Source organism: Vigna umbellata, chromosome 2, assembly GCF_029865625.1.
Source record: "Vigna umbellata cultivar VRB3 chromosome 2, Vumbellata_1.0, whole genome shotgun sequence".
NCBI lineage: Eukaryota > Viridiplantae > Streptophyta > Magnoliopsida > Fabales > Fabaceae > Vigna > Vigna umbellata.
The window spans coordinates 20,086,972-20,109,811 of record NC_142166.1 but is presented as its reverse complement, the minus strand read 5'-3'; the positions used below and the strand labels follow the sequence as shown (position 1 = coordinate 20,109,811).

The window sequence follows — 22,840 nt, the reverse complement described above, 5'->3', positions numbered from 1 at the left end:
GGAAGATGTAACCCTAAACTCTCATGTATTTGAATTGATTCCAATTTATTTATGCTTCTTTCATTAATTGTTAAGGTTATTCTTCTTTGCTCTATGCTTGTTATGTTTAACTCATTCATGACATGATTATTGGTTTTCGTGATATGGACACATACAAGGAAACCTAGATCTGTAGACTTTTCTCCCAAAAGCAGTATTTCCTAGACATAAGGATATGAGTTTTGGTCATCTTAAGCTTCTAATCGTAATGCAAAATTAATTACTAGTGATACAAGACATTGTGATCTAGTAATTAAGGATAAACTTTCTTTGCCAAGACATCGGGTTTTAAGTAATTTAGAAAGTGATGTTAACAATTGAATGAAGAAGACGAATTCATATATGCATAAGAGTAAACTAGGTGAAATCTAAACCCCAACAACATACTCATCTCATATTTTCAACTTTATCCATTCAATCTAGTGTTTAGCCTCAATTGACCAATTTGCATTTATATTTACTTTTTTGTTTTGCATTCAAAAACCCTAAAATTGTTCTTCAAAGTCTTAATTAGTTAAGTAATTACATGACTGTCTAGTGCCGTAAGTCTCTTGGGATATGATATTTGGTCTTACCATTTATTTTTACTTGATACGATTCCGTACACTTGCCGATATCTTAACATCTATAATAATTCAATTATAGAAAGAGTGAATTTATAAGAATCTGACCAATTAATTTATCTCTTAATGATCATTAATTCAAACTTTAACCACTCATCAGTAGTTGTTGTAACATTCTCGATCCTTTCCATCCAGTTTGCAGCGTATCCGATCGATCAACTCATAAGCTCATAGTAACATTTTGAATTTTGTAAAGACTTGTGACGCTGTGGATTGGGGGTGTTACAAATGTTTATCTTTTTCGAGTGATAGGAATTGCTTGAAGGTTGAAGTGTGCTCTATGCTGTGGTGGTGAGAGATGTGGTGTAGGAGATGTAGAGGAAGAACACTTCTTTGAAGGTGGGTGGGTGGTGCGCCGATAGATTAGGAGAAAGGAGAAAGTGTGAAAATAAAAATGGGTGGGTGAAATAAATATAAGGAGAGAGAATTTTTTTTTATCTTAATCGGAAAGACAGATGAAACATTTATAAAAGTTTTGAAATACAAGAAGAAGAAGAAGAGAACTTGGAACAGAAAGAAAGTCTTTGAATCTAAGTTGTAACTTTTGGTGTTAGATCTTAGTTGGGCTAGGGTTCTTGGCATAAGAGTTTAAACTAGGTGGAATGCTTAGAAAACCAGTTACTAGATCTTTCAGATGGTCTATTATCAAACGGCGTATTAATTTGGTTATGGAAAAATCCACACGACAAGTAGGTAATGCCAATAACTTTAGGGTGAATGAATTGTTGTAAAAAACATTAAATTAATCCCATAATATTTCTGTTCGCATTTTTTTTTATAAGAAGAAATTTAAATGACTAACCACATATTTTTCTAATAATTTAACTTTCTAAAATTTAAATTATTGAACAATGTTCTTAAATGTAATGAAAAGAAAAAAAAGCCTATTTACTTACACCTTTTATTTATAATTACTATATTTTATTATTAAAAATAAAAATTTAAACTCCGTCCATAGGAAGGTATAAGCCCCTATATTGAAAAATTAATTTAACATTTGAAGAATGAGTTTTAAATTTGAGAGACTAAAATAAATTTATCTATCTGATACTCGTTGTAATGATTAGATTATTTCCACACTGAATCTGCAACTCTATAATAAATTAAATTTACTTGAGTTTAGCGTGAAGGTAAGAGCGAAAGCGATTGGTTGAGCAAGACGAGAGTTGAAGTTTCGAACGGAAAAAGGGGAACCATAAACGAAAATTAAGGGTATATGTCTGTAACGTTTTTTAAAGCCTAGCCTAAACGGTAGGGTGCGTGGTGAGTGACAGTGAGTCACAGCGGTTGGACCGAATGGGTGATAGTCAACTGGACTAGTTTTGAATTTCACATCGTTGGCACCCAATGGGAGGGGTGGACTTTTAGGGCACTACCCCACACGTGATAACTGATCACCCAGTCTCTTCTCTTTCTGTCTTCTTCTTACCTTTTGGATTTCCTTTATTAGTTTACTCACACACCTTGTGCTACATTTTGTTTTTCTTTCTCTTTAATTTTTTTTCTCCGTTACTATTCATTACTGCTACCAACTAATGCAATGACCAAAAATCAATGAGCCTTGCGATCTTAGGGGAACAACTACATGGCAGGGGCTTCGAATTCCAAGATCGAATTCTTGGTGTGGTTGTCGCAAGTCATGGGAGGACTCTGTTCGCGCTCCGCGGCCGACGACCGAGTTTTTGTCAACGCCGATTCTGCTGCTCAGAGTAAACCTGCCGCTGATGACGCCGTAGTTTTCTCAGCCGCGCCTCAGAGGATGGAGAGGAATCTTCCTGAACCTTCTAGAACTAACGGCGGAGCTTCTTCCGCTGTCGATGAAGAGTTCTACGATGGAATCCCGCGCTTCCCTAAGGACTCCTTGCCTCAGAAGCCTAGGTCAAAGGTTAAACAAAACAAACCGTTTCTCTGTTGTGAATAAATTTGTGCTGAACTGGAGTGATGTATAGCGTGTTTGAGTCGTTGTTGATGGTTTAGTCGCATGTAGGGCTGGTAGTTCACAGACGCAAGGAAATAAATTAATGAGTTTAATGAGGACGCGATTGGAATTAGAGAATACTAGTGACTATTTTGGTGACTTGTATAATTCGGAAGTAAGGTTTGTGGTTGGGATTAGGGTTTGTTTTTTGTTAGTAATTATGAGTTTTAGGATTGTATCGTTTATATTGTTTATGGTTGTATTTAAGTACTTGAGGCTTGACAATATGTTTTATGTGCTGGAAAGGGAAATTATTCAAGGGCTTTTGATATCAGTAGGCATTATTTCTGATATAGGCAAGGGAGCATGTATAAAATCCTTATTTTGCTCCTGCTTAAATTGAATAATACTGAAAAAAAAAAAATATCTACTGAGCTCTTTCTGTTTCAGGTCTCAGAGGTGAGTTCACGCTTGGGCAAAGCTGGTACTACTGGAATTGCAATTGGAATTGAGAAAGCAGTAGAGGTTTTGGATACTCTTGGGAGCAGCATGACAAATTTAAATGCTAGCAGTGGGTTTGTTTCCGGAGCTGCAATTAAGGGGAATGAAATTGCTATCTTGGCTTTTGAGGTTGCAAACACAATCGTCAAAGGTTTTAATCTTCTGGAATCTCTTTCACCTAAAAGTATTAGGCATTTAAAAGAAGAGGTGCTTCTTTCACATCCCGTGCAAGATTTAGTGTCAAAGGATATGGATGAACTTCTTGGGATTGTTGCAGCAGACAAGAGGTAAATATGGATTTTATTTTATTTTTCATTACCTTGACTGTAAAATTAAAATATCAACTGTATATGATTTTGGATTATGTTGTCAGGCAGGAGCTGAAGGTTTTTTCTGATGAGGTGATTCGTTTTGGAAATCGTTCGAAGAATCCTCAATGGCACAACTTAGATCGTTACTTTGAGAAGTAATATAAATTGTACTCACTCAATTCTATTAGCCTTTCATTCATTTTCAAATAAACATTTGCCTTTCTTGTATTTATTCTAAGCTGTGATTTCATCCTAAATTTTAGGGTTAGCGGAGAATTGAATGCTCAAAGACCCTCAAGAGACGAGGCAGGATCAATAATGAAAGAATTGATGACTTTGGTTCAGTTAACAGCCGTGAGTGTATTCTTTGTGTCGCTAAAGAAGACGCTTAATGTTGCTCGAGGACTTATAGTAACTCCTGAAGCTGAAAAGATAAGAAAATAAATAAAAAAGTTCTTGCTAAAAGTATTTATAATTTAAGAACAATTAACTCAAGGGTTAATCAAGTTTATAATTGATTACTCATTAAACCACTCTTTCAATGTCGTTAAGCAGTTTAGTTAGTGATTGTCCCTAAATAGTAAATACTTTATCCTATAATTCTGTTTTGCAATTTCCTGGAAATGTATTATGGGGGTTTTTTTTTAAGGATTTTGATCGACTATATCTTCTATGTATTACATTTGTTCAGAGATTTCTTTCTTTCCATCCCTTACTCTGTTTCTTACCCAATACCTTCAATCATGATTTTTACTCAAAGATTTAGAGGAGAATTTGAGTTCATCTGCAATAGCTCTGTAGTACTAGTAACCTGCAGGTACATTTAAAAATTCATTCCGATTCTGATTTCTATTATCACAAATGTAAAGTGGACATTATCTGCCATATTTAGAAAAGACATGTATGTTTTTCTGGATGTATTTTTTTTTAAAGACATTATCTTCCTGAAGTATGCATCTTATTTATTGCACCTTTTGTTGCATTTGCTCATTTTCTCCCATTTTGCAGTCACTTTATCTCCAAGATTTTCTATTATCTTGCCATTGCTGAAACTTTTGCTCCATGCATTTGCTTTTTATTCATTGTAGTCATTCATTTATATGAGTTTTTAAGAAATTGGAAAATCAATTTTCTTTGGCTGCAGGAATTGTACCATGAATTACATGCTTTGGATAGATTTGAACAAGATATTCAGCGCAAGTGTGAGGATGATGATGAAAGAGGTAACTATGGCATGTTACCCTTGAGCTATGAGTACTATGCATTGTTTGGTAGGGGTCATTTACAGTTGAAAATAGGACTGATTTTATTATTCAGAATCATAAAAATACATTCTCATATCCTCTATCTGTAACAATCTAATTCTCCTAAAAAGGGAAATAGAGAAATTAGGTAAACAAAATAAAATATAATATTATATATCTATTTTCTCTAGTTAGGAAGATTCTAAAGATATCTTCTCTAATTACACCACTCCCCTTCAAGTTGGTAAATGAATGTCAATCATTCCCAACTTGCCTACAAGAGCTTGAAATCTACCGGAGGAAGCCCTTTTGTAAAAATTTCTACTATTTGAAGTTCTGTAGGAACATGAGTTGTAATCACAAAGCCTCTGTCAAGATTATCTTTGATGAAATGTCTGTCAATCTCAATGTGTTTGGTTCTGTCATGCTGTATTGGATTATGGGCTATGATCATGGCAGACTTATTGTCACAGTGTAGTTGCTCCGGGTTCTCCACTTTGACTTTAAGATCATCCAAAATGATTTTCATCCAGAGTCTTCACACATTCCTTGAGCAAGAGCTCGAAATTCAGCTTCTGCACTAGAACGAGATACTCTATCTTGCATCTCCATGTTACTAGACTATCCCCAAGAAACACACAATACCCAGAAGTAGATTTTCTGTCAGTAATAGAACCTGCATAGTCAGCATCAATATATATCTTCATAGTCAATATGTCTTTCCTTTTGAATAATAGCCCCTTTTCTGGACTTGACTTCAAGTATTGGAGAATTTTGTCAACTTCTCTCTCTTGGATCATGCATAAATTGGCTTACAACACTAACTGCATAAGCAATGTCTGGTCTTGTGTGTGATAGATAAATCAATTTTCCTACCAATCTATGATATTGGGTCTTCCCTTGCAGGAGCACTTTCTTCACTTCCAATTCTAAGATTCTGTTCTATAGGAATTGTTGAGGTTCTACATCCCAGTTTTCCTGTTTCTTTGAGGAGATCAAGTACATATTTCCTTTGAGAGATGGAAATTTTGATCTTGGAGTAGGCAACCTCTATTCCAAGAAAATATTTGAGTTTTCTTAGGTCTTTCATTTCAAATTGAGCTGCCAATTTATCTTTTAATGCCAATTTTTCTGTTTCATCATCTCCTGCAATACTCATATCATCCACATAGACAAGCAATATAGTGAGTTTACTTGTAGAAGAGTGCTTTATGAATAGAGTGTGATCTCTTTGGCTTTTTTTGTATTCCAAGGAAACCATTGCTTTTGTAAATCTTCCAAACCATGCTCTAGGGGATTGCTTAAGCCCATACAATGCTTTCTTCAGGAGGCATACCTTGTTTCTTTCATTTTTCACTTCAAAGCCTGAGGGAATCTCCATATATACTTCCTCTTCTAGATTTCCGTGAAGAAAGACAATCTTCACATCCAGCTGGTGTAAGTCCCATCCAAAATGAGCAGCCAAAGCGAGAATAATTCGAACTGTATTCATCTTTGCCACTGGGACAAATGTCTCCTCATAGTCAATCCCATATCTTTGGGTATATCCTTTTGCCACCAATCTAGCTTTATATCTTTCTATTGTCCCATCTGCCTTATGTTTAATTGTGAATATCCATCTACACCCTACTGCTGCCTTCTTGTCTCTTGGCTTATCAACAATCTTCTAAGTTGAATTTTTTTCTAGTGCATTCATCTCTTCTTTCATGGCTCGATTCCAATGTTCAAGTTTCATGGCCTCCTAGATTGAGGTAGGAATTTCTGTGGCATCAATGGCAGCAATAAAACTTTTATGCTTATCACAGAGATTGTTAGTGCAAACATACCGAGAAATAAGATATTTAGGACATGATCTTCTTTTCTTTCTCAATGCAATGGGTAAATCCTCAGTAATACTTACCTCCTTCTCATTGATATCTTCAAGGATCCTCACCTCCAGATTAGACAATTCTTCTTGCTCAAGAGTCGAAGTGGGTTGTTTTCTTCTTTCATACTTTTTTCCAAAAAAATTGTCTTCTTCCTCTTCTTCCTCACTATGGACTATGGTAGCTTCATTGCTCAGGTCTTAGGCATCTTGCAAAGACAAACATGGTAATGACAAGAAGGAGAGTTCATCTACTTCAAATGCTTTCTCCCCCTGAAGTGGTGGACTGACATAAAAGGACTGTGTTTCATGAAAGGTGACATCCATGGTGATAAAGACGTAACGACTCGGAGGATGATAACATTTGTACCCTTTTTTATTAGAAGGATACCCAATAAAGACACATTTAAGAGCTCTGGGATCTAATTTACCACAGTTAGGATGATGAGAGTGAACAAAAACAAAACATCCAAAGACTCCACTAGGTAGACTCGTTAGTAGGGAAGAAGGAACAAAAGACAATAGAGACTTTATAGGACTAATGCCATTTAAGATACGAGTGGGTAACCTGTTGATGAGATATGTGACAGTTAACACAACTTCTCCCTAGTAATTTTTTGGAACAAACATTTGAAAAAGAAGAGCTCTAGTTACTTCAAGAAGATGACGATTCTTTCTTTCTGCAACCCCATTTTGTTGACGGGTGTTAACACAGGTTAGTTCATGAACAATACCATTATGAGACAAAAAATTGAGAAATTCATGATTCACATATTCAGTACCATTATCAGACCTAATTCTTTTGATACTTTTTCCAAATTGATTTTGGACAAGATGGAAACAATTAGGAAAAATTTGAAAAACTTCAGATTTATTTTTCATAAGGTATGTGCACGTGACATGGGTACAATCGTCAATAAAGGTAACAAACCATTTGGCTCCATAAATATAATCTATGACAAGACCCCAAACATCAGAGTGAATTAAATCAAATGGAGAAATACTCTTTTTATGACTAATAAGATAATATGCACGATGATGTTTTGAAAATTGACAAATATCACAATTAAAAGACTCAACAGACTCTTTGGTAAACAAGTGGGGAAATAAGGACTTGATAAGACTAAATGAAGGATGCCCAAGCCTTTGATGATGTAACCATATTTGGGATTTTGCCCACGTCTCAGATGTTGCTTGTTGACTCAAGATTTTCGTGTTGCTTTGGTCATCAAACTTTAAAAAATACAACCCACTTTGCTCCTTAGCAGTTAAAATTGTCTTCCCCGTGGCAAGGTCTTGAAAAACACAATAAGTTGGAAAATATGTTACTAAACAATTTAAATCTTTTGTGAGCTTTTGCATAGAGATAAAACTATTAGCTAATTGAGGAACATGCTAAACATCCTTCAATACAATAGATGAGTCCAAAATTATATTCCCAGAGCCGCATATAGGTATACCCTGACCATTTGCCACTGTAATAAGTTGTTCTTTATTTCTTTTACCATATGAGTCGAAGGACACACTAAAAGGTATCATATGATCAGTTGCACCCGAATCAAGGATCCAAATACCTTTAGACATATGACCAATAGTATTGAGACAAATCTTACCTTTTATGGATAGAGTACATGATCTAGAGGGCTTACTCATTGATTCAACCATTGATTTCAAGTGCTCAAGATCCTTTTTTAATGAAGGCACAAAGGAATATATTTTGCTTCAGACATCCTGTAGATCGCAACTAGGAGTATCCGGTGACCTTTTTCGAGACGACGACTCTGTGTGGGTCACACCAAGAAAAGAGGAGCAGAACTTAAAAGCTCAGATCTACTCAAATATAGGCCAAATGAGTCGTCACCAACCCTAGGAACAGACTCAGGAGGCTCCGACGACTCTATCTGTGGCGGCGACGGCGAGTGGGTCACATCGAGAAAAAGGAGGAGAACTTAAAACTCAGATCTACTCAAATATAGGCCAAATGGGTCGTCACCGACCCAGGAACAAACTCAGGAGGCTCCGACAACTCTGTCTGTGGCTACGGCGGCGAGTAGGTCTTGTTGGAGGTGGGTGCGTGGGCTACATGCGCCAGCGACAATGGCGGCTTCTCTCATGGAGCGACATCCGGCGTTGTGGTCGCCGGTGTTGGGCGCACCTTTCTGCCCTATCAACGACCCCAACCGGGGACGGCGACAACGACAATGGTCAGATAGCGGCGGCGGCGGCGGCGCGATTATGCATCGGAACAGAGCCCCAAGATCGGAGCTCTGACACCAAGTTGAAAATAGGATTGATTTTATTATTTAGAATCATAAAAAATACATTCTCATATCTTGTATTTGTAACAATCTAATTCTCCTAAAAAGGGAAATAGGGAAACTAGGTAAACAAAATAAAATAGAAGATTATATATCTATTTTCTCTAATTAGGAAGATTCTAAAGATATCTTCTCTAATTACAACATTTACTATTTGTGGGGATTGATTTGTGAGGGATAGTGTGTATTTAGGTGATTTGTGGGGAAAGTTTTGAAAGAAAAAATGCAGTGAGATGAGGAGAAAATGATGGATTTGTGTAGATTGTTTGTTGAATTACTAATTTACTCTTATGTCCATCATTTTTCAAAATAATTCTATTTATTGGATTTTTCTATAATATTTTTATAATTATTATTGGAATTTAATAAATAATATTTTTTAAGAAATAATTTATTTTCATTTTCTCAACTAATATTTATTTAGCATAAAATGTTTGTATTTTAAAAGTACACCTAAGGGCGTTTTTAACATTAGACTAAAAAATAACCTACCAATCAAATCAATCATATATATCAAGAAACTGTCTACTCAATTCTACTGTCTTTCTATTAAACCAAACCACCTCACTTTTCATTTAATTTCTCTTCAAAGCACTCCAAATTTGTCCTCCACTTTCCACACCTCCAACCAAATGAAGTGTATATCTGAATCTATTGAAGAGTTTTAGTTTAACATTGGGATGATTTTGGTATGATTATTAGTATTTTCTTCAACATTCAGATGGTGATAAATATGTGGAGTTAACAATGATCATGTAGTTGGTTTTGAGATGTTTAAAAAGATATACGCCAGCATCAACAACAGTTTGATCAATGACTCTGAAATGAATCTAAGTTGAATTCTAGCTATTTATATTGCTTTAGCTGTATACTTCTTTTTCTATGGTTTTGCTATTCTGTTATGAATGTCTTCACCTGCCATTTCGTCTCATTGAAAATCATCCTGTTAAATTGTAGCAGTTTCAATACCTTTACTTTTTTTTTTCCACAATCATCCCTTCATATTGTTGTCGACGATGTAATTCTGATTCTGAAGTTTGACCTTTCAGTATATAGAGCAGTATTTGTTTATGTAGTCTCTTATAGATATACTTTTGAACTTTAGTATATCTCTTGTGTAGGTGATGGCATTGCATTCTTGAGGGCGGAAATTAAAAATCAAAAGAAGCAAGTTAGACAATTAAAGAAAAAATCACTCTGGGCTAGAAGTCTGGAGGAGGTAACATCAGATTGCTTCTCTTCACAATATGTTTTCTTGTCCCTTGGTATCCTCGTCTTGGTTTGTTTTATCCTCATTTAGATTGTCATTGTATCGGATCCATGTGTAATGCCAAATATAACACTTGAACTATGTAAAGAAATAAAGAAGGAAACACCAATAGCGTAGAGATATCATTTTTATTTATAGACGTGGTTTTATCTTGTGCATATCACAAATGCAGAACTGATGAAGGTTGAATATAATCCATAATCTAATGGATTGCAGGTTATGGAGAAGCTTGTAGATATTGTCCATTTTTTGCTTTTGGAGATAAGTAATGTCTTTCGTAATATAGGTTTGTACCCACTAAATGCCATTATATTATGTTTGTTTCATTTGATTTGTAAATGTTGTTCTGAGCCACTTAATGTACAAGTATTAAATATCAGTCTGTCTTCTTATCAAATTGCTGTTGAAATCAGTCATATTTGTAATGTTGTTTATCGACGGGCACCTGCAGATAGCCACAAACCATTAACTGGACACAGAAGCAATCACCAAAGACTGGGCCCTGCAGGCCTTGCTTTGCATTATGCTAATATAGTGCTTCAAATTGATACTATTGTGAGTTAAACTTCATTGTATTTACTTCATCATTCCATGTCTGTTTATTTTATTCCTTAACTTGGATCAGGTCAAAATTAATTGAGTTCTGGAGTTTCTCCTTTTGTTGCGTATTGAATTTCACTTGACTCTTAAAACATTTATCTTTCTGTGTGTATTAATACACACACTAATCTCCCTTTGGCTAAGAATGACTTACCCTATTATATGTAGGATATTTACTATGATTTCTACTGTTCTACTTCTTTGCTACGTCCTTCTATTAACTTAAGATATATGTAATTGGATGCTTGTATCAGAATGCAACTTTTTATCATTAATATTAGGAGGGAAACTCAACCACGGACTAGTAGTATACTAAGCATTTACTATAAATTTGGCCGTCATTGACATAAGACAATTTAGATAGATAATTCCATGGGATGAAGTTTCTATTACTAATTGCCTCAGATTGTTACACAATCTTTGTCCAGGCATTGAAAGTTAATGATCCTAATTGTTAGAATGAAAATTGGATGACCCTCTTAAATTTAAATCTTTGTAACAATTTCTAATGGCGTAATAATTCTATGATATGTGGGTTCTAAGTTGTGATAGTGAACTCAATACCAAGAGGTCAATGTCTTAGGTTGATCATGTTTGTGATTTATGTTGAATATAGTAAAACTAGGTATACGATTAATCTCCTTTATGTAGAAAATACATATAGGGTAATGTATTTATAATAATGAGAATCTGGGCTAAGCCCAAATACAAATAAATATGTAAAAATAACATAATTAATATAGGAATTATGTTTTCCTAATTAACAGAAAAACGTAATATATCTAACACTCTCCTTAAAGCCAGTGTTATATAGTTTGTATGTACTAAGTTTGTTATAAATATAATCAATTAAGACTTAATGAAAATATCTGCTAACTAATCATTTGAATTGACGAACTCAGTTTTGATGTCTCTAGACACAATCTTCTCTCGAATTAAATGATAATCAATCTCAATGTGTTTGGTCCTTTCATGAAAGAGAAGATTAAAAAACTATATGAAGAGCAACATGATTGCCACATATAAGTGTCATTTGAGTGATATCTCCTATAAGGAAATATTAGGACGAGTAACTATAAGGTAATTTAATTTCCCAACCAATCTTCTATATTGCTCAGGATTTGAAATATGCCTCCCTTGATTTTGTAGGAGTTTGGTATTAGGATTCATGGGCGTGTCAACAAATTTTGAATTCACCAACCTAGTTTCCTCTAAAATATCCAATGCATCCTTTCTTTGAGATATAACAATATCATCGTTGGATTGTGCTACCTTAATACCTAAGAAATATCTGAGACTGCCAAGATTGTTGGTCTAAAAATGGTGGCAAATGTGTTGTTTCATCTAGGAGATACCATAATGGTCACTACCTATAACAACAATGTCATCAAAATAGTCACATCCAATACTTGAATGATGGTAAAAGACTGAATGATTTGTCTCACTTCAAGTCATACTAAATTGTTGAACAATGCTACTAAATATTCTTAGATATGTAAAAGGGAACCCAGGACAGGGATTGTTGTGTGCGGACAAGGGAAACACTCGAGTTGAAGGATATTGTGATGCAGATTGGGTTGATTGTCCAATTTACAGAAGATCTACCACAGGATATTGTGTTTTACTTGGAGGGAACCTTGTATCTTGGAAAAGTAAGAAACAAAGTATTGTTGCTCGATCTAGTGTTGAAGCTGAGTATCGATTTATGGCTCTAACTACATATGAGCTTGTGTGGATTAGACAACTCCTTCAAGAGTTGAAATTTTGTGAAAATGAGCAGATGAAGTTGTACTGTGACAATCAAGCCGCCCTTCACATTGCCTCCAACCCAGTGTTTCATGAAAGAACAAACACATAGAGATTGATTGTCATTTTATTGAAGAGAAGTTGTTGTCAAAGGATCTTGTTACTGAGTTTGTCAACTCTATTGAACAACTCAAAGACATTTTGACCAAATCTCTAAGGGGGCCTATAATTCAATTTATACGTTCCAAACATGGTGCATATGATCTATATGCTCCAGCTTGAGGGGAGTGTTGAAATATAATGTCTTTATTATTATTAATATTTATGTTAGGTTTTGTTAGGGGCTTCCCACCTTTTTACTCTTTAGAACTATTGTCTCCAATAAATACAATAGTAAGTTGTATCAGATTTATTAAGTGAAAAAATAAGACTTTTTAGCTTCTCTAACTCTTCAAGTAGAACATGGTAAATAGGGTAACCCTAGACATAATATAATTATGTTAAATAGGGTAACCCTTTACACAATATAATATGATAAATATGGTAGATATCCTAACAAATTCTTTATAAACCTCCTATAGTAGCTGGTGAGGCTCAGGAAGCCCTTTTGAGCTTTTATTGATCTAGGAATTGGCCATTCCAGAACTACATCGATTTATTCTAGAACAATATCCTAACAAGTATTTGATTTGTCTTTGCCCAAACTCACACTTCTTTCTGTTGGCAAAAAATTGTTGTTGCCATAATGTGTGCATCACTTGCTAGAGGTGTTCTCGATGTTGCAGATACATTTGCTAGGCCAAAAGGCATGACCAAGAACTCATAGTGTCCTTGGTGAGTGCAAAATGCTGTTTTGTGGATGTCTTCTTCCTTCATCCCTATTTGATGGTATTCTGCCCGTAGATCCACCTTTGAAAAAAAACTGGCCTCTTGAAATTCATCCAACAATTCTTCAATAACCGGAATAGGGAACTTCTCTGGGATGGTGGCCTTGTTCAAAGTTCTGTAGTCTATGTAGAACCTCCAGCTGTTATCTTTTTTTTTACGAAGATCACTGGGATAGAGTAGGAGCTGTTGTTGGGTCTAATTATACTCGTACCTAGCATCTCATCTATCTGTTATTCTAATTTCAATTTCAAGAGGTGAGGATATCCATAAGGCCTCACGTTGATAGTGTCCACTCCGGCTTTAATAGGGATCCTATGATCCTGGTCTCTTCTGGGTGGTAGCTCTGCATGTTCCCTGAAAATCTCCTCGTACTTCCCTAAAATCTTCTCCAGTTCTGGGGACTGTGTTGGTGTTAATTGATCCACCCTTCCCTCTTTTTCTTCCAACTCTATTTTTTCTAGACTCCAAACTAAGGTCACAGCCTCAACTTCTGTTTCCTTTAATAAAGCCTCCGGAGTCACCATTTTCCTGGCCAAAGTAGGATCCCCTCTACTCATCACCCCCCTTTCTCCTTGGGCAAAACTCATAGTTAATTTTCTCCAACTGATCTTGACTTCCCCTAATGAGGCCAGCCATGATACTCCCAATATCAGATCCACTTCTCCAAGTTCAAACAGATAAAATTTCTCCTTCACCTATACTCCTTCCAGGGCCACCAAAATGTCATGGCAACATCCACTAGTAGTCTTCTTGTGGCCATCCCCCGAGCATACTTTGTAGGATGGGGTTTCTTCCACCTCCAGGCCTAATTCAACCACCAATTTTGCTGAAATAAAATTGTGGCTGGTGCCTCTATCAATTAACACCAACACCCTTATTTCTTTCACCCATCACTGTAATTTCATAGTGTTTGTCTGAGTCAGTCCTCCTACCGAGAAGGCTGACAGCTCTATACACTCCTGCCCCATTTCCCCCTCCTTCTCACCTTCACCTTCTTCCTCATCTCCGGCCATAATCAAAATCCTGATACTCCTTTCAGGGCACCTATGGCCTGGACTATAGGGACCTCCATAGTGAAAACACCTTTCCTCTTCCCTTCTTTTGATGTATTCTGGATAAGGCAGGTTCCGTATCCCTCTGCTACAGTTATCCCTTGTCATATCCCTGCCACTCTTGGATATTCCCGCAGTACTGGCCCCCTCTTTCCTTGCTGTACTCATCTCACTGGTGTTACCCTGTCCACTCTTGGTCCTTTTGTATGTCTCAGTTCTGGAAACACTCCCAAAAATCCCCTGATATCTCTCTGTAGATTGATTTCCCCTTGTGACCACCCCCTTGTCCAGTCTAGGATCTGCTGTAACCTCCTCTACATCCCTGGCTATCTCCATAGCCCTTAGTAGTCCTCTGTGGTTGTGGGGTCTAATTTGGCTCCTGATATTCCCCTGCAGTCCTACAAAGAAGTACCCCAGCAGCTGCTCCTCTGCCAATTCAGTGGCTTGTGCCACTAGCCTCTCAAATTCTTGAATATAATCTTCCACAGACCCATTCTGCCTTATCGCAGCCAGTTTCTCAAACACTGTGCACCTATCTTTACCACCAAACCTCCAGATTAATGCCTCTTTCAGCTCCTCCCAAGAAGGGTTCTTGGTTTTCTTTTTCCAGAATTGGAACCTGTGGCTGGCCCCTCCCTCCATGCTGAAGAAGGCCAGTCTTAGTCTTTCCTTTGCTGAAACATTCTGGATCTCAAAAAACTTCTCTGCTCTAGACAACCATCCCACCGGATCCAGCCCTTCAAATGTAGACAAATCCACTCTCTTCATCCAGCCTTTCTGCGTTTCTCCCCTTTCTTCAAATTTCTCATCCTTCTCCCCATTCACAGACCCTTGGCTGTCCTCCGAACTTCTGTCAGGTTTCTTGGAGTTTTTCCTTAGAACTCCCATCATTTCTGAGTTCTTGCTGCCTGTCTCTTAACCCCTCGATAGCCCTCCCATGTTCGCTGACCAACCTTTCAATTGTGCTGTTTCTTCCCTCCATCACTACCCCTTTCTGACATCTGGCAGGTCAGACCATTGTTAGGTTTCTTGAGAGCAAGAAACCTTGGATACTATTCTGGTTTAACTCCAGAAAAGCGAAACACAACAAAGAACAATGGTTTCTTTATTTTAGAAAAACACAACAATGTTCAACTCTTTCAAGGAAGCCTGTCTTCCTCCCTCACAGGATGCACAGATCCTGACGCAAGTACAAAACAATACAAATGTGTCCCCTGGCAGACACTTATTCCCCCTTATATAGCTAACTCCTAAAACAACCTCCTAAAGCAACTGTCTAACCAACTGTCTAACCCTATCAGAATCTGTTTGGTGCAGAGAGTATGCTCACAACTAACAGATTAGAGAGTTGGGCATCTTTATATATTATTTCATGACTCTTATGCTTTGATTTATTTGTGCTTTTATGCTTGACTATATGATAATTGGTATATGATTTCTTCTCTATGGAATAAGTTTAATCATAATGGGTTGGTTCCACTTGACCATATTGAGGTAAAAACACTGGATTGGGTTGGGTTGGTTTCAAAATTGGATTAATTGGAAGTAATTGTGTTTCGTTTGGAAACTTCACACCTGAGCTGACCTAATCATAGCAAAATATACAATATTTATTATGTAATTACCCTTGATCTTCAACCCTATTTGTTTATTGTTTTTCTATATTTACTTGGAATAGATATCTATATCCTTTTTATTTTTTGTTTTCCCCCTTTTGTGCTTTTTCCTTCCATTTTCTTTACAATATCTAACCCAATAGTCCAACTCTGTTACAACCTGGTTGTGTTTGGGTTGGGTTGAGCCACTCACCACTTAACCAAACCATTTTCATTTGGTTTGGCATCAAGATTCTCCCCCAAACCTAACTCAACCCAACCTATGTTTGCTCTTAACTCCTGATTGCCGTTGTCCTTTCCTGGATTGATAAGGTGTACATACATATATTTATTCACGGATGATCAAATTTATGTCTAACGAAGTTAATACATTGATTAATATTGTGTTTGGTCTGGTGCTGCTGTTGGCACTTTCAGGTGGCTAGATCCTCTGTGCCTGCAAATACAAAGGATTCATTATATCAAAGCTTGCCTCCTAATATAAAATTAGCTCTGCGCTCCAAATTACCATCTCTTCGCGTTGTAGAAGAGGTATGATTGCCTGTTGCTACTTTCTATTTTTACCACTTTGTTAAAAGAATCATATAAAGAAATAAGTTGATAGTTTAGAAGAAACAAAAAAAATTCAGGTTGAAACATACTCTGCCTCAAGCCCACAACATATAATATCATTGTAAATCAATTACTCAGTTAGTCTTCTATTTGACTTTCATTAGTCATCCGTCTTACCTTCACACTCAATCCTCATTTAATGCCCTTAATTTTGTTAGCCAATTCTTGCTTTAACTGTAAGATGTGCCTTATGCTCTCCTAGACTGCTAATTCACTGAATAACATCTTGAATTTAGTTGTTGTCACCCCTAAGCGGCTGTCTCAGAAAAGGGCAACTTGTGTGGGGTGCAACTAGAAAGACTTGGTTAAGCACTATTGGGTGGAGCCATTGAGAGGTGATTGAAATCCTATATCAATTAGAGATAAGTCTTGAGTAGTACATGGAGGATACTGGACAATATTCACCTTACAAGTTGATTTTTGTGAAATTGAGTTAAGTATTGGTTCTACAATGTGTTCAATTACAAGAAATATAGATATAGGGAATTGAAACTAGGTGTTTCTAAGCAAACATGAGTGCTTTTCTTTTATAGAGAAAACAAAATCAATACAATATATAGAGGAGATGAATAATAAATGTATGATGTGAGAATGAATAAAAATGGTTCTAATAATGTATAGGTTTAATACCCAATTTTGTCCCCACTTTGGTTCGGAAATCTCAAGTTAGTCCCTTTATAGAAATGTGAGTGCAATGGATCCTTACTTGTAATTATTTGAGTCTAATGAGTCCCTTCCGTTAAATAGAAGGAAACGGAGTTAGTGGGCTGATGATGTGGCAGTTGTCTTTGGTGAGGTGTCAAGACGCAATTGTTTGCGTGCTTACGTGGTGTTAGGGTTCCCCATTTTCAAATTGGGTTTTATTAAAAATTGGGGATAAAAGGATTTGGGGGAGGATGAGACCTACCGCGCGACGCCAACCCAAGGACTCTTTCCTTCCTCCACCGCCACCCACTCCAGTCGACTTCCACCGCCGCCAGTACCCCTCCCGCGACTCCGACGTCAGCAGCCGCCCCTCATCCGTTGGTGTCGGCGGACGCCCCACTCTCGATTTCTACAAAGACCGCCAGTTCCAGCAAACGGTAGTTTCCACCATCAACTCCTTCCTCTCCTCGCACAATTTCCCAATCACCTTCAAAACAACCTTCCCCTCTGCCAAAGACATCCTCGAAACCCTAAAATTCCTCCTCTCCCTCCTCGATTTCCCCTCCTCCAAACTAGAAGAGGATCTTCCTTTCCTCCTCAAACGCCTCAATTACCCTTTCAAAATCAACAAATCAATTCTCCGTTCCCCAGCCGCGCCTCACCAATGGCCAGGCTTCCTCGCTCTCATTCACTGGCTAGTACAGATCGCCAAATTTCACTTCCACGTCTCTTCTTCTCCCAAACAGCACAACGCCATCAACCAATACACTGTCAACAGTTACATGCACTACATCCGCGGCGACGACGATGCCGTCGAGGAAGTTGACCGCAACATCCAGGAGAAGATCCAACACCAGGGTTTAGGAGAAGATCCAACTGAAAATACATGGCAGCTGAAAATACACACGGACACCCCGAAATCCTTTTATCCCCAATTTTTAATAAAATCCAATTTGAAAATGGGGAACCCTAACACCACGTAAGCACGCAAACAATTGCGTCTTGACACCTCACCAAAGACAACTGCCACATCATCAGTCCACTAACTTCGTTTCCTTCTATTTAACGGAAGGGACTCATTAGACTCAAATAATTACAAGTAAGGATCCATTGCACTCACATTTCTATAAAGGGACTAACTTGAGATTTCCGAACCAAAGTGGGGACAAAATTGGGTATTAAACCTAATGTATATATAATGTAGTTATTCCTGATTGTAAAGGATTTGCACCTTATTTATATACTTGTGACATTCCCCCTTAAACTGGACCATATAAGTTGTATGTGCTTGGTTTGGGGAATGTCAGCCAACTATTCGCTGGAGTTGACAAATTTAGTGATGCCTCCAGAGTCCAACTTTTCTCTTATGAAATGACAATTTATCTCAATGTGTTTGCTCTTTTAGAGACAATGCTACCTAATTGTCAAATGTAAGTTGTATTTGAGAATTTTCTTCAAATTTAAGCTTTTCGAGCAGTTGCACTGTGCGCTGCCAAGGTTTTGTTACTAGTAGATTGGCAAGTTTCACCATTTGATAAAGCTTTCTTATGTTGTTGGAGTCATGCAAGATTAGTTATCTGGTAATATAGGAGTGTTAAGGCTCAACAATAGATGTATGGGAAATATTGAATGAACTAAGGGGTTTCCCATGCAGCCTCCAACCGATACAAATGATATCTCTAATGCGGTTTCAGGGTTTGCATTTTGGATAATTTTTAGAATTACCTACTGTGATGCAAATGCAATATTTTCCTGTGTAGACATAGTATTTGTCTCCATGTTTATTTTTGGAGGGGTACAGAGGAACCAGAGATGACAAGAAAATTTATACTCATTGATATCCATGAGTAAAATCTGTATTAAATACTAAATGGATATCCGAGGATATTTGAATATTTTAATTATTTTTTTTGTTGATGAGATTGGTACGGGTATCATGGTATTTAACTTGAGGATACTAGTTCCTTGCTAATCATTGATAGTGAATTTTATTATGTATTTTTTGTTAAATTAATTGATCAAAATAAAATTATTAACCATTGAAGAATTGTTTAGATTTTTATTTGATATATTTATATTTTTTTATTTAGATCCATGAAATTGATTTTTTTTTAAAAAACAATTTTCTTAAAACTTGTACTTAGTCGTGCAACTCTTTCAAATTTGTCTTTATAGAAAGACTAAATTTATTTGTATTATTTGTTATTGTGCAATTTATTCAAATTGTATTTTAAAACGATTTTTTTTGAGTTTATATTTTAAAGAATTGTTTTTAAATAATTTTATTTAAAATAAATAGATATTTGTGGGTATATATTCGTTGACACCTGGGGAGTAAAACAGTTTCACATGCAATCTTTCCAATACTTTACCATTCCATATTTTCTGATGTAGACAAGTATGTGTCTCCATGTTTATTTTTGGTGGGGTAACTCCTGTATTGGATAAGAAATGGATATTATATACAAATGAGTTCAAATATTTTGATCCGTTTCGGAAAGGTATGGATATCATGGCCGCTCTTTGCTAATTATTAATGCATTTTCTAAAACATCAAGTAATCAAAATAAAGTTATTAACTATTGAAGAATTGTTTATATTTTTATTTTATATATTTATATTTTTTATTTTAGACGTATCAAATTGAAGTTGTTAAAAAAAATTAATTTTTTAAAACTTACTCATTTAAATTTGTTCTTTTGAAAAGACTAAATTTATTTACATTAATTTTTTATTGTGCAATTTTATTTAAATTGTACTTTAGAATTATTATTTTTATCTGAGTTTATTATATTTTAAATTTTTTGCACCCGGACACCCGGGGAGTAACACAAATTCACAGGTAATCTTTCGCCAATACCTGATGAGTAGCATGCAATATTTTCCCGTGTAGTATGAGTCTCCATGTTTATTTTTGGAGGGGTATGGAGGAACTAGGGATGACAAGAAAATTTTGTACCCTCGATATATGTGAGTAAACCTGTATTGGATTCTAAATGGATATGTTGGAGTAATGAGTTCGGATATTTTAAAGGGTAGGGAGGTTATGAAAAAGTTTGGATGCTAAATGGAGTGTCGTAGCGTGGAGACAATGAGACGTCAACACATACGAAGATAAATCCCACCTCAATTAGAGATTAGGTCTGAATGGTACGTTTAAAGTTTGGACAATCGTCTCATCCTTATTGGTTGATTTTCTTGAGTTTAGTTACACCAGAAGTCAATACTATCAAACATATAGAATGGCAAGGAAAATGATCTACAACTTTTGTGAATAAATTTTCTTTTGCTTTCAGCTTTCCACTTTCAACCAAAGATTGATGTCAACTTAACTTTTTCTTTATTTGCTAGCTCCTCATAATGTCTGATTCTTGCAGTTAACTGTAGCCGATATCACTGATGAGATGGAGAAAACATTACAATGGTTGGCCCCCATGGCCACTAACACATCTAAGTAAGATATCTAGCATTTTGTCCCCTGGCTCCTTATTATCCATGCGTTTTTTATCCTCAGTTTATTTACCTCATACACAAGCTAACTCAAGTCCTTTTTGGCCTTTTCTTTTGGTTGTTTTAAAATTGGTTCAGAGCCCATCATGGCTTTGGTTGGGTAGGGGAGTGGGCAAATACAGGGTAAGTTTTTTGAATTAGAAATTTGTCCGTTTTTCCTTTTTTTGTATTGTCTGTGTTTTTAATCCTTTCCTATTTTCATACTTGCTTTGTTATTGAAGCTCTGATGAGATAAACAGGAAGTCTGGTGCAATGCGGGTTGAGACATTCCACCATGCAGATAAAGACAAAGTGGAACATTATATTCTTGAACTTCTTGTATGGCTTCATCGCTTGGTCATCAGGAGTAAGGCAGGAAGTGATACTGGCAAAGTAAGGCCTGCCACCAAGTACCCTGTTGGCGTTGCTTTGCAAAAGACAAATGAACAGTCTACAAATGCAGTATTATCATTGTTGACACTGGACGAGCAAAACATGCTGCAGGATGTAAATATGAAGAAACCTGTTAGACGAATCAGTAAAAGCTTGGATTTTGGCAGTGTGAGTATTAGATTCAGGGAGAACTACAGATTGACCAAGAGTAGAAGTCATTCATCAAGTAAAAGCAAGGAGATATGTTTCAATAGGATTTTGTCTAAGCTTCCAGTGATTGATTTTGATATTGACAAAGAAAGAGCACTGAACGTGATTGACAGACTGGATGTGATAAGGTAATTGCAAGCTTTCTTGACTGCCTTTAAAATCAATTGAAAGGAGCAATAGTCTTATAGACATGCAACATTCTTGCTGTTGAATGCCATATTTTTGCGGAACCTTTGGTACTTTGGATTCGTTTGGGGGAAGTTACATGTGATGTAGATATCTTTATATGGCACCAAGAAGGTAACTGTTGAGACGGTAGGCATTCATGCTTGAATGAATATGACTGTAAAGCCCACTTAGTGTAGGAGCGGAGTGGACTAGTTCATTCTTGAGTGTATATATTATGGTGTAGCCTGGATACACTGTCCATCCTTCATCCTTTTTCACGTTTGTCTTTTTCTTCTTTTGGTTTGGCTATCCAATGTAGAAAATTTTATTAGCTGAGTTTCATCATCTCAGTTTTTATATTTATTTTATTAATTTTAATTAATTTCCACACACAATATATATATATATATATATATATATATATATATATATTACATTTATCATTTTTATTGTCATTTAATGCATACATCATTAGGTAGATTAAATAGAACATGACAAATTTCTTATGAAATTGCATCTAGCTTTTGTACTAATAAGTGAGTTTAATTAAATTATATCTAAGTTGATAGTTAACATCGTGCTTTGAAGATGATTTTTTACATTTCTAATAGCAAAAGCAAATTTTTAAAAATCGCATCCATAAAAACAAAATTACTTTTGTAAAAGAGATAGAACATTTGTTGTCCGTTTTCGGCTGGGAGAGCATATGTTAATTGGAATTGATGGATGATCATCACCATATTTGGTGATGAGGCGGTTTTGACCTTATAATTTGTTCTGGTTGTTGAGCATAGTGGAAGTTATGATACCATAGGAAGAAAATAATGTATTTTTAGTTATTTACTGTGTTAGGATATTTATCTTATTTTATCATCATTATATTGTGTCAAGGGTTACTCTATTATTATGATTATATTGTGTCAAGGGTTACCTTATTTATCATGATTATATTGTGTCAAGGGTTATTCTATTTATTATGATTATATTGTGTTTAGGGTTACCTATTTATCATGTACTATTGTATCAATTTATTCTTATAAATAGAAGATTATGAGAAGATCAATCAAGCTTTTTAGAATTATTTTACAGTTTAATTCTCAAATTGTTATCAGGGTGGGTTAATCCTGCTCTGGTTTCTGTCCAGCGTCAAAGTCTGTTGTCGCTCGCCACTGTTCGTCGCTGTCCTCCGACAACCACCATCGTCGACCGTCGTCTGACACCGTCGGCCACCGTCCGTAGCCAGCTGCTGCAAGCCACTGTCATAGTTTCGTCCGTCTAAACCCTTAGGGTTTTCTTGTTACGATTCGTCTTCTTCAGAGATGACGTCTAGCAG

At 36.2% G+C, this 22,840-nt stretch overlaps 2 protein-coding genes across 3 annotated transcripts; both read left to right on the top strand.

Moving 5' to 3' along the window:
• The first annotated feature begins 1,893 nt into the window (after positions 1–1,893).
• Positions 1,894–21,885, top strand: LOC124848038 (protein PSK SIMULATOR 1-like). 2 transcript variants are annotated; one of them, XM_088106389.1, is made up of 12 exons: positions 1,896–2,547; positions 3,031–3,368; positions 3,455–3,547; positions 3,656–3,746; positions 4,537–4,615; positions 9,940–10,037; positions 10,305–10,374; positions 10,540–10,643; positions 16,408–16,521; positions 20,625–20,701; positions 20,836–20,880; positions 20,979–21,885. In XM_088106389.1, the coding sequence occupies exons 1-12, from the start codon at positions 2,248–2,250 to the stop codon at positions 21,469–21,471; spliced, it is 1,902 nt and encodes a 633-aa protein (XP_087962515.1). In that variant the 5' UTR covers positions 1,896–2,247; the 3' UTR covers positions 21,472–21,885. The 2 variants fall into 2 exon arrangements, with proteins under 2 accessions (XP_087962516.1, XP_087962515.1); XM_088106390.1 differs by lacking the exon at positions 16,408–16,521 and having other exon boundaries at positions 1,894–2,547.
• Positions 16,531–20,275, top strand: LOC124832597 (kinetochore protein NDC80 homolog). The gene has a single exon (XM_088106391.1). It carries the CDS (start codon positions 17,499–17,501, stop codon positions 18,228–18,230), a length of 732 nt encoding a protein of 243 aa, XP_087962517.1. The 5' UTR covers positions 16,531–17,498; the 3' UTR covers positions 18,231–20,275.
• Positions 21,886–22,840: the final 955 nt, after the last annotated feature.